Raw genomic sequence first — 16,364 nt, forward strand, 5'->3', positions numbered from 1 at the left:
GGTAGTAGAAAAAGTAAGTGAACCTTGGGATTTAATAACCGGTTGACCCTCCTTTGGCAGCAATGACCTCAACCAGGCACTTCCTGTAACTGCAAATCAGACCTGCACATCGGGCGGGTGGAATCTGAGCCCATTTTTCCCTGCAGAACTGCCTTAACTCTTCCATATTCTTTGGTTGTCTTCTGTGTATGGCTCTCTTCAAGTCATTCCACAGCATCTCAATAGGATTGAGATCTGGGCTCTGACTGGGCCCCTCCAAAAGGTAGAGTTTGTTCTTCTGAAGCCATTGTGCTGTGGATTTGCAGCCATGTTTGGGGTCATTGTCCTGTTGCATCACCGAGCCTCTTCTGAGCTTAAGTTGACAGACAGACACCCTCACATTATCCTGGAGAATTTCTTGATAAACTTGTGAATTCATTTTCCCCCTCAATGATGGCAAAGCTGTCCAGGCACTGATGCAGCAAAGCAGGCGCAAATCATGATGTTCCCTCCGCCATACTTTATTGTAGGGATGATGTTTTGATGTTGATATGCAGTGCCCTTTTTACGCCAAATGAAGTTCTGCTTGTTCCTCCCAAATAGTTCAATTATGGTTTTATCACTCCACAAAACATTTTCTCAGTACCGTTGTGGAGTGTCCAAGTACTCTTTCGCAAACTTCAGGCGTTCAGCAATGTTCTTTTTTGAAAGCAGTGGCTTCCTTCTTGGTGTCCTGCCATGGACTCCTTCCTTATTCAATGTTTTGCGTATAGTTGACTCGTGAACAGAAATGTTAGCCAGTTCTAATGACTTCAAGTCCTTTGCTGTCACTCTGGGGTTCTTCTTTACCTCATTGCTGACTTTGCGTTGTGCTCTTCTGGTCATCTTGGCAGGGTACCCACTTCTAGGCAGAGTAGCCACAATACCAAATTGTCTCCATTTATAGACAACTTGCCTAACAGTAGACTGATGAATATCTCAAATCTTTGAGATGACTTTGTAAACCTTTCCAGCCGTATGTTGATGAACAATTCTCGATCGTAGCTCTTCAGACAGCTAGCTCTTTTGTGCAAGGCATGATTCCCATCTGGATATGCTTCTTGTCAAAAGCTCAAACTCAAACTTTAGAGTGTTTTTTATCAATCAAAGTCATTGTAGGCCACCACACCTCAGAACTCGTTTCATTAAATGGACTCCAGGTGTGCGAATTTTGGACTGCAATGAGCTTTTTAAAAAGTCATTAGCTTAGGGTTCACTTTTTCCAACCTTCAGTTTCACAGTTTGAATGATTTATTCCATATGGTGAAAAATTCTCTGAAAATCTGTGTATCTTTAGTTATAGGAGACTGTGTTTGTTCATTATTGGGACTGACATGAAGATACGGCCATGTTTTATATGGGAATTTAGACATAAATATAGAGAATTCCTGGGGGTTCACATACTTTTTACTTTGACTGTAGATGAAAAGATGAAATAGATGAAAGAAGAAGGAGCAGCTAAGGTCTCATATTGAGACCTCCAGCTTCCAGAACGGTGACAGTCTACAAAATTCACCTGCACATAATTCTTTCTCTTGTCGTGTGTTGTTGGCATTCATTTCTATGATGACCTAATGAGTTGAGTAAGCTTTTGAAGTGCCTCTTGTATTCTTATTTTTGCAGCATGTCTTTGTTTTGCTTTGCGTGGTGTGAATTATTTAATTTTCTTAGTTATTGCTGTACTGTAATTTCTTCTGCAAAGAAAAAACAATCAAAAGTGAAGCAAGTAGTTGCTGTATCGTAAAACATGGAGGCCACCTCAAGAAATGGTAAAAACCATTTTGCACCCTAATGACAAATGCCTTGAAGCATTAGCAGATAAAGCACTTTTCTTCGACTTTCAAAAGTTTCACCTTGGTGGCGGAGTCAGTTTGAATTTTAACTTTGAAGGGTAAAATGTGTACGGGATCCTGTTGTTTAATTTCTCTGGAATCGCTAGTCTAAAAGCTTGCAAGTACCATTTGTCTTCACGTTAACGGATAGACTAGATATAAAGCGGTTCAATTATTTAAACTCCCACAACACATGCACTTTTGCTTTTCAAGCCTGAGTTATAATTTAATTAGGAACTTCTGGTGCATCACTGGCTATTTAAATATTAAAATGTTCCGCTGATCACTTTCGATTAGCCAGCCTCCTGAAATTCCTAAGGATGTCAGTAGATTTTTTTTTGTTCTTCCTCCATATTCAAGAAGTTGCACTTGAAAGTGTTTGTTGATACAAAGGGGACTCTGATAATTACGTCCATCCATTAGAATCAACAGTGGAGCAAAACTTAAGGGAGGTTTAATGGGCCTGTCTTGGTGACAGCTAGCGAAGAGCATCTGGCATGATTAGGACCCCGCTGAAAGCAAGCCGAAAATGTGCTCTCATTATGGGCGGCCCACTGAAAGCAGCATTACGAATGGTGAAATTCCCAAGCAGAGAGGCTGCGCTCCCGGAAAGCTTTAAAGCCCAGGGGGGAAGCTCGCTGTCTCGACATGCCACTCGGCTGTCACATCGCGTCAGTAATGCCCTGTTTGTCTTTGCGGGACTTTTCACAATGACTTGTTGAGCCTCATCTTTTCTCTCTTCTCTTGCTTCTCTTTTCAGATAGTTCGACGGTATATTAAGGAGTGGCTAGAGAGAAAGAAGCCCCCCTTTGGTGCCATCAGCAGCTGCGTTCTCCTCATGATTATTTACACCACATTCTGCGATACATTCTCCAATCCCAACATTGACCTGGACAAGTTCAGCTTGGTCGTCATCGTATTTATCAGTAAGTGGACAAATGAATTGTTTCTAAAGTCTTGTTTGGTGGTGGGGGTGGGGGGGTCTTCTCTGTTCATTTGAGAGTTTCTTAGTTTTGAGTCAGGATGTGACTTTAATCGTATAGCTGCATGTATTCATTACTTGAGACGTATGCTCCAAAAACGCCAAGAATATGAAAACTTCACAAGGACGGCAAAGCCCACATCCCTGAAATGAATAAGCAAAATAAAAGAATACATTTTAAAAAAAAAAGCTTTCAAAGCTTTTATTTATGCCTTATACCACACTGGTATTTTTTTCATCTGTTCTTTAAGACCCTGTCACTGTTAATATATCATAACATCAGTGCATCTTAACATCAAAGGCACATATTTTTACTAGCAAACTCGACTGTGACTGTCCTCTCCTACCACAAACCTGTTCTTTTACAGGTGTCTGAGAAGGACATCTTTCGCCATTCATGGCCGTGTCCTTCATTACAGGAGTCCTAATTCATTACATGTAAGGATTGTGTGTGCATATCTCGCCCCTTTCATCTCACTTTTGTGTTATGGTAATTTGTTAGCTTTCTGGGGAATCAAAGCAAGAGGCTGACTCTGAGCTTTCAGCAATGCCGTGCATGGCCAGCCCATCCCCTAATCACCATTTTGGTTCTTCAGACCAGTGACAACACCAGCATTACAGGCCCCCGGGCAAAGCAGTGCACTGGGGCCCCTACCTACACAACCACTCACAGGAATAAAAATGTAAATAGTCGCTAAAATGAAACATATATTTATTGCAGTGGTGCCCAACTCCAGTCCAGGAGGGCCGCAATGGCTTCAGGTTTTCATTCCAACCCTTTTCTTAATTAGTGGTCTGTTTTTGCTGCTAATTAACTTCTTTTGAATTAATTTTAGTTTACTTGTTTTTTAAGATTTGTTTCCCTTGATTTCTTCATCGTTCCTCTGAATTGCTTCATTGCTTTCCTTAAGTGGCACCCAAACAGAAATGAAATGTGAAGTGAGGGAGCCAACAAGGAGACCAACTTAGTCAGGGCCTCAAACTCCAAGTTGCGAGCATGAGCGAGAGAGAGCGCGCGAGCAAGCGAGAGAGAGAGAGAATGCGCAAAGGAGCGAGAGAGAGAGAGCATGCATGCGCACGAATGAGCAAGAGAGAGAGAGAGCATGCGCGAAGGAGCAAGAGAGAGAGAGCGTGCGCGCGAAGGAGCAAGAGAGAGAGAGAGTGTGTGCGCGAATGAGCGAGAGAGAGAGAGCATGCGCGAAGGAGCAGGAGAGAGAGAGAGCATGCGCGAAGGAGCAAGAGAGAGAGAGAGAGCGAGCGAGCATGCGTGCAAATGAGCAAGAGAGAGAGAGAGAGAGAGAGAGAGAGAGAGAATGCGCGCGCGAGCAAGAGAGAGAGAGATCGAGCATGCGCAAAGGAGCAAGAGAGAGAGAGGGAGCATGCATGCAAACGAACGAGCGAGAGAGAGAGAGAAAGAGAGTGTGCGCGCGAATGAGCAAGAGAGAGAGAGAGCGAGCATGAACGCACGAGCGAGAAAGAGAGAGAGCATGCGCGAACGAGCAAGAGAGAGAGAGAGAGAGAGAGAGAGCGCACACAAGCAAGAGAGAGAGAGCTCAAGCAGAACAAGTAAACATCACAGAAAAAAATTTCCCCGTGTATGTCGCGCACCTGATTTTCTCTTGTTAATTTTCGGGAAAAAATGTGCGCGTGGTACACGGGTAAATACGGTAATTAAAAGATTCAAAAAGTCCAGCCAAAGTCCTAAAACCAGTTATGAATGTGTGTGATCTCCAATCCCTGAGACATCACTGCCTTAAAAACCAGCTATGCGTCTGTAACGGATATCATTACATGAGCTCAGGAGTACCGTTGTCAGTCAACACCATTCACTGCTGCAACCACAAATGCAAGTTCAGACTTTACTATGCAAAGCAGAAGCCATACATCAACGCTACCCAGAAGCACCCCCATCTTCTCTGGGCTCAGTCTCATGCGAGATGGAAAGTAGCACAATGGAATCGTGCTCTGTGGTCTAATGAGTCAACATTACAAAACAAAGGAAAAGGATCATCAAAGCTGTGTCATGCATGAGGTTCACCTTCAGGGCTCAACAAGGGTATGTGATACCACCCCTGGATGACAGAGAGCGCTGTTGCTAACAGTCTTGTCTCCCTTTTCCCTCACAATCTTAAGAAACCGCCTCTTGAGGTCAACAGAGCCAAAGAAGCTCTGCCCCTTCCGGTCCGACTGGTATAAAGGAGTAACTCTCGCAGGAAGTGACGTCTTAAATTGGGCTTAAATAGGCACAAGGAAGATCACACAGACGCTTCATGCACTCATAAGCAATGGCAACTTGCCGACCTTTGCACCGCCACCAAGCACTTATTTTTGCTAAAAGATTTTCTTTATTTTTGTGGCAAATGGGGTTTTCCCAGTTGGCACCCCAACTGTTTTCGGTCTCACCTTGCATCATCCTATCAGTGTCACGTCTGAAACCCAGTGTCTGTCATGGTATGTGGGTGTGTCAGTGTCCCATGGCATGAGTGTCTTGCATATCTGTGAGGGCACCATTAATGCCGCCTCCCACGGCGGCTCCCCCAGTGATCTTAAAAAGGTAAAAAGGTGGCTTTGGGACCCACTGGTTGAGAAACACTGCCGGATTTCCATTCTGCAGCGCTCCTGTGGCTGTGAGTTTTCATTCCAAGCCTTTTCTGAATTAGTGACCAGTTTTTTTCTGTTAATTTATCTTCTTTTCCCTTCATTTTAATTGCCTTGTTTATTAGGATTCAGTCCTCTGAATTGCTTCACATTTTTCCCTAAAACAGAAATGCGATTTGAAGTGAGCAAAAAGATGAACAGCTAAGTCAAGGCCTCAAGCTCCAACCAATTTCATTCCAACCAGTTTCTTAATCAGAAGTCAAGTCTTGCTGTTAATTAAATCTATTATTTAATTCAGTGGCACATTGCTGCTGTCATTGTGCCACAGCAGATATTCCCAAAATTGTTGATTTTCTTTTTATCAAAGAATACCGTCAGCATGTTTTAAGGACCTGAGCAGATCAACACTACTGAGACCTTTACCTTGTTTTATTTTCAGATATTGTATGTTGAACACAGGTTAGCTGGTCATGTGTTGGCTTGTTTTGCATCTCATTATGGTTTGGTTGCTATAATAATATACAGTGGGGCAAAAAAGTATTTAGTCAGCCACCAATTGTGCAAGTTCTCCCACTTGAAAAGATGAGAGAGGCCTGTAATTTTCATCATAGGTATACCTCAACTATGACAGACAAAATGAGAAAAAAAAATCCAGAAAATCACATTGTCTGATTTTTAAAGAATTTATTTGCAAATTATGGTGGAAAAATAAGTATTTGGTCACCTACAAACAAGCAAGATTTCTGGCTCTCACAGCCCTGTAACTTCTTCTGTAAGAGGCTCCTCAGTCCTCCACTCGTTACCTGTATTAATGGCACCTGTTTGAACTCGTCATCAATATAAAAGACACCTGTCCACAACCTCAAACAGTCACACTCCAAACTCCACTATGGCCAAGACCTAAGAGCTGTCAAAGGACACCAAAAACAAAATTGTAGACCTGCACCAGGCTGGGAAGACTGAATCTGCAATAGGTAAGCAGCTTGGTGTGAAGAAATCAACTGTGGGAGCAATTATTAGAAAATGGAAGACATACAAGACCACTGATAATCTCCCTCAATCTAGGGCTCCATGCAAGATCTCACCCCGTGGGGTCAAAATGATCACAAGAACGGTGAGCAAAAATCCCAGAACCACACGGGGGGACCTAGTGAATGACCTGCAGAGAGCTGGGACCAAAGTAACAAAGGCTACCATCAGTAACACACTACGCCGCCAGGGACTGAAATCCTGCAGTGCCAGATGTGTCCCCCTGCTTAAGCCAGTACATGTGCAGGCCCGTCTGAAGTTTGCTAGAGAGCATTTGGATGATCCAGAAGAGGACTGGGAGAATGTCTTATGGTCAGATGAAAAAAACTCGTCGTGTTTGGAGGAGAAAGAATGCTGAGTTGCATCCAAAGAACACCATACCTACTGTAAAGCATGGGGGTGGACACATCAGGCTTTGGGGCTGTTTTTCTGCAAAGGGACCAGGATGACTGATCCGTGTAAAGGAAAGAATGAATCGTCAGATTTTGAGTGAAAACCTCCTTCCATCAGCAAGGGCATTGAAGATGAAACATGGCTGGGTCTTTCAGCATGACAATGATCCCAAACACACCGCCCAGGTAATGAAGGAGTGGCTTCATAAGAAGCATTTCAAGGTCCTGGAGTGGCCTAGCCAGTCTCCAGATCTCAACCCCATAGAAAATCTTTGGAGGGAGTTGAAAGTCCGTGCTGCCCAGCGACAGCCCCAAAACATCACTGCTCTAGAGGAGATCTGCATGGAGGAATGGGCCAAAATACCAGCAACAGTGTGTGAAAACCTTGTGAAGACTTGCAGAAAATGTTTGACCCCTGTCATTGCCAACAAAGGGTATATAACAAAGTATTGAGATGAACTTTTGTTATTGACCAAACACTTTTTTTCCACCATAATTTGCAAATAAATTCTTCAGAAATCAGACAATGTGATTTTCTGGATTTTTTTTTCTCATTTTGTCTCTCATAGTTGAGGTATACCTGTGATGAAAATTACAGGCCTCTCTCGTCTTTTCAAGTGGGAGAACTTGCACAATTGGTGGCTGACTAAATACTTTTTTGCCCCACTGTAACAGAGACAGAGTGTTTGGGCACCATTGGGAAAACCCCATATAACTGAAAGTATTTTGTTTCCGAAATAATGCACATGAAAAACAAAAATCAAGTTTTCTCAGACCAGAGTCTTTTTGTGACTTAGCAAGATGGAAGGTCTTGTGGTCATGTGGCAGCCGGGCAGGAAGATGGCAGGTCCAGGTGGACGGACACCGGAAGTGACATTGGTGGAGGAGAGCTGTCAATCTTCTGGTCTGCAGAAGAAGGTGAAGAGAGAACATTATCACAAAGCGCCACCACCTGGATTGGTGGAGACTTACCATCACCTGAGCCCTTAAACTGCCTCTTATGGGCACATGCATGGCACTGCCTATTAAAGGAAAAGGAAACTATGAAGGGATCTGAGTCTTGAATAGCAAATCAATTAAAAGTATGGCAAATGCTGGGCACTAATTAAGAAAAGGGTTGGAATGAAAACTTGCAGCCACAGTACAGGAGACCTCTGCCCTCACTTAATGGCAATTTAATATGATTTATATTTGTAATATCTGTTGTAGCAGTAGAGGCTGTTATCGACCTCTTGAACCCTCAGGTACCACGCCAAACACCAGGTAAAAGTCCAAGACTTCTTTATTTTATAATAATTACGTGCACAAAGCACCCTCCACTCCGCACTACACATATAATAATCAATGATCACTACAAATACCAATCCTCCTCTCCCAGACACTTCGCCACCCTTCCTCCCAGCACAGCTCAGTGTCTGAGCTTTCCTGCAGTCCTTTTATACCCCCTGACCCGGAAGTGTTCCTGTCCAACAATCCACAAGTCCTTATGACTTCCAGGTCAGGGTAAAAGTCCTTTTTCCTCAACCCGGATGCACGTCGTTTCTTCTTGTCATGTGATCATGACGCTCTTCTGGGTTATAGGGCACGTAAGAGTCCTTGAGCCTCCCTGCAGCGTCCTCTGGTGGGCCCCACGGTGTCCAGCAGGGCTGGGAATAAAAACTCCATTGTCCATAATTCCCTGCTGGTCTTCGGGGCACTTCCATGCTACAGGGAGGGCTCCATCTAGCAGACTGGGGGTATTGGCCGGGGTAAATGGTCTCACACTGTTTTTTGCCAAAATGTGTTATTTTTAATACCTATTTTATTGTTATGTGCCCAAATCTTGGAAATTAAACATGAACCGTCTGGAATCATATCACCTTTTGCAAACTTTAAAACAAAGAAACAACTGAAAGGCCAGAGTCAGCACACCATGTTCCAAGCATAGATCTTGGAGGGGCTTCTCGGCACCATTGTGGCTGTGCCTCACGGGTCTGACATCAACACACAAAGTGGCCATGCAGCTGACACTCAGCCTCCCCCACAGCACCATCAGTAACGCCACATTATCCTGCAGTGCTAAACAGAGGCACTGAAAAGGACCCGCTTGTTGTGGAAAAGCTATAGGGCTTGGGGCTTTTATGCTTTAAGTGGTCTGTTATGGCGCGGCGTGTCGACAGCAGTCAATGTTAATCTAGTGTTTATGTCAGGATATTATGTAGTAATTTAGGGCGCTGCTGGCAATAAAGCGCCTGGCAGACAATCCTGTTTCCAACAATGGCTCTTTGTGCATTACTGGGTAATGAGTTAAAGGGCGTAAATGGCTTCAGCCATCGTGATGGGTGCTCTGCGGCACCTTAGCGCTGCTTAGTGAGCGGCGAGGACTTGGGACAAGCCAGAGGGGTCATATGTGGTGCACAGAGGGGAAGGTTCCATTACCTGCTTTTTTATTCTTCTTCTTTTTATTTGCATTTATTTACATTTTCCTTCACTAATTTTGACATCCTTGATAAATAAAAACAAAATGGGCTGTGGGCAGCCTGGTGGTGCAGTGGTAGAGCTGCTGTCTCGCAGTAAGGAGACATGGTTTGTGTCCCGGGGTCCTCCCTGCGTGGGGTTTACATGTTCTTCTCCTATCTGTGTGGGTTTCCTCCCACAGTCCAAAGCCATACAGGTTAGGAGGATTGACGACGTTAAGTTGGCCTTAGTGTGTGGTTTGGTGTGTGAGTGTGTTCGCCATACAATGGATTGAATAGATTTGTTCCTGCCTTGTGTCCAATCATAGCTGGAACAGGCTCCAGCACCCCCTGCGATTAAGCGGGTTAGAAAATAACATGACAAAATAGTTTGTGAAAAAGAACCTTGAGGTTTATTCTCTTGATCTTTCATTCAAAGAATTAACAAAAGTCTAATCTTTAATTGAAGTAAAATAATTGAAAGTGTAAAGAAATTATCATCTTAAAACAAGTATTTTTGTCTCAGATATGCAGTGCCCTCTGTAAGTTTTTAGACCCCTTCGCTTCCTTTTTTTACATTTTGTTATCCATCCATGCATTATCCAACCTGCTATATCCTAAAAAACTATACAATAAAATAACTATAATTAAAATTAAAAATAATTAAAAATTGCAGTAACTGTACTTTAGTGAGGAGTGATGATGTCCCGTGTGGCTGGCAGAGAGGTAGACAAAGGTTACTGTTTGGAAGGGGGGGGGGTCACCTTCACGGTAAGTTCCTTTTTCACATCTGTTGTGGATACTGCAGCCTTCCTCGTAGGCCTCGTTGCTTCCACACTCTTCTTGGATGCCATGGTTCATGGATAGGGGTTCTCTCTCTCTCTCTCTCGCTATATATATATATATATATATATATATATATATATATATAAAATCATCCATCCATTATCCAACCCGCTATATCCTAACTACATGGTCACGGGGGTCTGCTGGTGCCAATCCCAGCCAACACAGGGCGCAAGGCAGGAAACAAACCCTGGGCAGGGCGCCAGCCCACCACAGGGCACACACACACCAAGCACACACTATGGACAATTTAGGATCGCCAATGCACCTAACCTGCATGTCTTTGGACTGTGGGAGGAAACCCACGCAGACACGGGGAGAACATGCAAACTCCATGCAGGGAGGACCCGGGAAGCGAACTACAGGTCTCCTAACAGCGAGACAGCAGTGCTACCCACTGCGCCACCGTACCACCCCATTTTGTTATAATTATCATTCATTCATTTCTTTTTTTTTTTTTTTACGATCTGGCCCCATTTACACATTTTGGTGCATGGTGGTGTTTCTTTTGTACTCCAGGACATGCAGAGGAAAGAGTAGTACAGAGAGGTCAGTTCTGCGCTCTATACAATCATCAAATTCAAGGACCACCCACACACCCAAGGACCATCCTTTCTACATTTACAACATGTGTACCTGTTGCAATGTACACACTTCTCTCTATGCTTTGGTTCCTATTCCATGGAAGGGGCACCTGACTCTAACTGAGTTTGCTTTCCTGGGGGAAAGCGGCAGTCTTGGAACAGAAGCTTGTTGATGTTGCATCCTCCTTTTCTTTTTCCATCGCCTTTTTCTTGTAAGAAGCGACAACGAAGTTCCTCTGCAAGGGGAGCAAAGAACACTCTTCTTTTCTCAGTAGACCCATGAATGCCTTGTACAGAACATGTGCGTTGTCAGCATTTAAGCTTACTTCACCAAATCAAACCGTTCATCAAACATCGGATCCTTTGGGTTGAGCCACTACCCTTGAAATTTCTGTCTATATAACAATTGTCCAGTCTCATTGAATACAGGTCATCTGATCTCTTAGTCACCTTTCAGGACATTTTGTGTGTTAGATTTTTGTCTCTGTTGATCACTTTGCCTTTATCTGGTTTCCTAATACACCTGAAGAGGTTTCTGACATGCATGAAGCCGATAGATAGATAGATAGATAGATAGATAGATAGATAGATAGATAGATAGAGAGAGAGAGAGAGAGAGAGAGAGAGAGTGCATCCGGAAAGTATTCACAGCTCTTCATCACTTTTTCCACATTTTGTTATGTTACAGCCTTATTCCAAAATGGATTAAATTCATTTTTTTCCTCAGAATTCTACACACAACACCCCATAATGACAACGTGAAAAAAGTTTACTTCAGGTTTTTGCAAATGTATTAAAAATAAAAAAAATTGAGAAAGCACATATACATAAGTATTCACAGCCTTTGCCATGAAGCTCAAAATTGAGCTCAGGTGCATCCTGTTTCCCCTGATCATCCTTGAGATGTTTCTGCAGCTTCATTGGAGTCCACCTGTGGTAAATTCAGTTGACTGGACATGATTTGGAAAGGCACACACTTGTCTATAGAAGGTCCCACAGTTGACAGTTCATGTCAGAGCACAAACCAAGCATGAAGTCAAAGGAATTGTCTGTAGACCTCAGAGATAGGATTGTCTCGAGGCACAAATCTGGGGAAGGTTACAGAAAAATTCCTGCTGCTTTGAAGGTCCCAATGAGCACAGTGGCCTCCATCATCCGTAAGTGGAAGAAGTTCGAAACCATCAGGACTCTTCCTAGAGCTGGCCGGCCATCTAAACTGAGCGATCGGGGGAGAAGGGCCTTAGTCAGGGAGGTGACCAAGAACCCGATGGTCACTCTGTCAGAGCTCCAGAGGTCCTCTGTGGAGAGAGGATAGATAGATAGATAGATAGATAGAGAACCTTCCAGAAGGACAACCATCCCTGCAGCAATCCACCAATCAGGCCTGTATGGTAGAGTGGCCAGACGGAAGCCACTCCTTAGTAAAAGGCACATGGCAGTCCGCCTGGAGTTTGCCAAAAGGCACCTGAAGGACTCTCAGACCATGAGAAAGAAAATTCTCTGGTCTGATGAGACAAAGATTGAACTCTTTGGTGTGAATGCCAGGCGTCACATTTCAGGGAAACCTAGCACCATCCCTACAGTGAAGCATGGTGGTGGCAGCATCATGCTGTGGAGATGTTTTTCAGCGGCAGGGACTGGGAGACTAGTCAGGATAAAGGGAAAGATGACTGCAGCAATGTACAGAGACATCCTGGATGAAAACCTGCTCCAGAGCGCTCTTGACCTCAGACTGGGGCGACGGTTCATCTTTCAGCAGGACAACGACCCTAAACACACAGCCAAGATATCAAAGGAGTGGCTTCAGGACAACTCTGTGAATGTCCTTGAGTGGCCCAGCCAGAACCCAGACATGAATCTGATTGAACATCTCTGGAGAGATCTTAAAATGGCTGTGCACCGACGCTTCCCATCCAACCTGATGGAGCTTGAGAGGTGCTGCAAAGAGGAATGGGCGAAACTGGCCAAGGATAGGTGTGCCAAGCTTGTGGCTTCATATTCAAAAAGACTTGAGGCTGGAATTGCTGCCAAAGGTGCATCGACAAAGTATTGAGCAAAGGCTGTGAATACTTATGTACATGGGATTTCTCAGTTTTTTTATTTTTAATAAATAAGTAAACTCAAGTAAACTTTTTTCACGTTGTCATTATGGGGTGTTGTGTGCAGAATTCTAAGGAAAAAAATGAATTTAATCCATTTTGGAATAAGGCTGTAACATAACAAAATGTGGAAAAAGTGATGCACTGGGAATACTTTCTGGATGCACTGTAGATAGATAGATGAAAGGCACTATACAATAGATAGATAGATACTTTATTAATCCCAAGGGGAAATTCACATACTCCAGCAGCAGCATACTGATACAAAAAAAAACAATATTAAATTAAAGAGTAATAAAAAGGGAGGTAAAAGCGGACAATAACTTTGAATAATGTTAACGTATAATAATTTATGCTAGTTCTTTAAGATAAATGCTAGGTTTCCCAAAAATGACTCTTCTACAGCAAATAAACACCTTTTATTTGAACCTTGAATTGTATTGGGCATTACTGTGTCTGTGGTTTGGGGCTCAGTGGTGCCCCATTGTGGTTACACTGCATTAATTAATTGTTGAACTCTGTTTAGTTGACAATGGAATGGAGGAAAATAAAGAAGATTCCTGGAGAAAATAAACCTCTGGTGGGCCACCAGGAGTTATAAGCCATAGTCCTGGAGACTTTGGCCAACTGCCTGCCAACCCCGTTCCTGACCATTCTAATGCCTGACGACAGAACCTTTCTCTTCTTGTCAACTGAGAGAAATGCAAGACTCCAAATGAAATTTTGGGATGCTAACCGGGCCGCCCTGTTTTACCAAAATAATAAGATAAACAGGATTTATGATAGAAGAGTATCTGCAAAGTGAAGGGGAAGGTCTATAAAATGGTAGTGAGACCAGCTATGTTGTTTGGTTTGAAGACAGTGGCACTGCCAAAAAGACAGGAGGCAGAGCTGGAAGAGGCAGAGTTGAGGATGGTGTGATTTTCGCTCGGAGTAACAAGAGTAGACAGGATAAGTAATGAGTATATTAGAGGGACAACACAGGTACGACAGTTTGGTGACCAAGTGAGAGACGAGATTGAGATGGCACATTGGGAAAACAATTTTGAGGAATGGAACTGCCAGGCAAGAGGAAAAGAAGTTTATGGGTGTGGTGAGACAGATCATGAAGGCAGTTGCTGTGGCAGAAAAAGCCAGGAATAGATGGAGACTGATGATCACCCGTGGTGACCCCTAAATGGGAACAGCCAAAAGAAGAAGAAGATTTCACTATAAGGAACAGCTGGGATAAACATGCTCTAAAGAGTGGTTGAGCTTCATCTGGCAGGTTGCTCATCCTCTAAATAATATGACTCCTTTTGGGAGCGCCCCGCTCTTAGAGCACATGGACCAGAAGGGACGGGGTCAGTTTCCCCCAGTGGGTGTCTTCTCTGAGCTGTGGGTGGAAAAAGAGGCAAAACAGTCAGCAATTACACCCCCTGGTGTCCCTGGGTGGTAGTGCTTACCTCTGACAAGCCGTGTAGGTGACCCTCTGACATTTATGTGTGACAGCTTCTATTAATGTGATGTTGTGGGCTTGGTGTTTGTTCAACACATACTGCTTGTATACATTCTATGTTTTCATATTAAGCGAAAAAATACCCCCGCGTCCCTGAGGTGAATTAAGCCGGTTCACAAGTGGATGGATGAAAAGTGCCAGGTGGTGGCATTGATGTTGCTTCTAATCTTGTTTTTTTTTTCTTTCTTTCTTTCTAGTATTTTCTATCCAGCTGACCTTCATGCTTTTAATATTCATCTTATCCACTAGGTGAGTACAATATTTTGATTTTGATACACTTTATTAATCCCCGAGGGGAAATTGTCTTTTCACATGACATTTTGGAGGTGAGAGTGCAGGGTCAGCCATCGTACAGTGCCCCTGTCAGGCTAAGGGCCCTGCTCAAAGGCCCAACGGAGTAGGATCCCTTCTGGCAGATACAGGATTTGAATATTATATGCAGTTATGAGAAAAAGAAAATTGTGGAGGCAGTGCTGTGCAGGATGGTGGGCTCTGAGTTAGCATCACCAGGAAGCCTCTCCATTGACAGTGTTCAGAACCAGTCCGTGATCAGCCAACAGCACAGGCTGATAAGTAACTGCTTCTGAACTCTCTTGTAATCTAGACATTGCAGGTTTGCAGATCACCACTGGAAGTTACCACAGTACAAACTGAGATGGCCCGTGGTGCGAGTCCATGGCAATACAAAAGTGGACCATCTTTCACTTCTCTGGTTTTGTGTATAAGGATCTTATCAACAGATATGAAATTAAAGAATCTAAGCTCAGGTAACAGACAATGTGTGGCAAGTTTGATTTTGTTAGTTTATAAATACTAACATTTAGAAGCCTTGTATAAATACATTTAGACATCTCTTTCTCTTAAAGTTTGCAGAAGCAAAGTTAACAGCAAAGATTTGAAAAATCCTTTTCTGTCTGAGTTGTTCATTCTCTTCCATCCTACTGGGGGAATTTTTTCTCCCCCTTCTATGGTGAATGTTGGTCACAATTTAAATAATCTGTGTTAGAAATTGTTAGATAATTACCATCACATGGGGATTATAAAGGGGCATCTGATGCAACTGGACCTTTAAATCCAGTTGCTGTCCTCAATGCTGTTAACTCCTAAAAAAGGAGTAAATTGTTAGGAACCTGAGTGTGTTGTTTGGTGACTGTGGTATTGTCAATATTATCAAGTCAAGCCAGGTATCTTTTTATGTGTGCAGTGGTTAATGCTAATCAGTATCCATATTACTAAACGAGAATGGTAAACCGGATATGGACGCAGGGACCTGACATAGTGCGCAGGTGCCACACAGAGCCCCCCCTCCAACGAGAATGGTAAACCGGATATGCCCATAGCACACAAAAAAAAAAGGAGTCAGACGCAGGCGCCACACAAGGCCCATAGCACACAAAAAAGAGGAATCACACCCACGCCCCAGAGTGAAACGGGACAGACTACGGAGTACACACACTAACATAAATAAGAAATGAGACACAAAGCCCCCCTCCACAGGAAAAGCCACCCTCCACTAACAGAAATAAGAAATGAGGCAACGCATAAAAAATTATGCAACGCGCCCATAGCACACAAAAAAAAGGAGTCAGACGCAGGCGCCACACAAAGCCCCAGAGTGAAACGGGACAGACTACGGAGTCCACACGGTGTCACCCATCAAACCCGAGATTACAGTGCCCACACCCAGTGTAAAACGGGACAGAATAGGGAGTCGAGAAAGGTTCACAAATCAAACCCGACATAATACGCCACCCCAGAGTAAAACGGGACACACTACGGAGTCCAGAAAGGGTCACAAATCAATTGGAGTACGGAAAGCGCCAGACAGTACGCAAACACACTGCACATGCATGATCCACGCACCTCTAATAACCCACAAGCAAAAACACGATATACTACAGAAACCACACAAATACGGACTCCACAACATATTTGAATCACATGACAGTGATACAATATTTACAGTGCAACCACACAAGACACAGGCACAACACCTGATGGGCAATAAGAATAAACGAACACTCCGTATTAAAGGTTCGTCATCCTCACAC

The 16,364-nt window shown here is 43.6% G+C and overlaps 1 protein-coding gene across 1 annotated transcript in view; it reads left to right on the forward strand.

Annotated features, from left to right (window-relative positions):
* The window catches only part of slc10a7 (solute carrier family 10 member 7), a 501,455-nt gene that overhangs the window by 417,207 nt on the left and 67,884 nt on the right, over positions 1-16,364 (forward strand). Inside the window, exons 8-9 of the mRNA XM_028802719.2 lie at positions 2,611-2,776; positions 14,511-14,562. Coding sequence (XP_028658552.1) covers positions 2,611-2,776; positions 14,511-14,562 — 218 coding nt within the window. The remainder of the gene's footprint in view (positions 1-2,610; positions 2,777-14,510; positions 14,563-16,364) is intronic.

This window comes from Erpetoichthys calabaricus, chromosome 5 (assembly GCF_900747795.2).
Source record: "Erpetoichthys calabaricus chromosome 5, fErpCal1.3, whole genome shotgun sequence".
In the NCBI taxonomy this organism is placed as follows: Eukaryota; Metazoa; Chordata; class Cladistia; order Polypteriformes; family Polypteridae; genus Erpetoichthys; species Erpetoichthys calabaricus.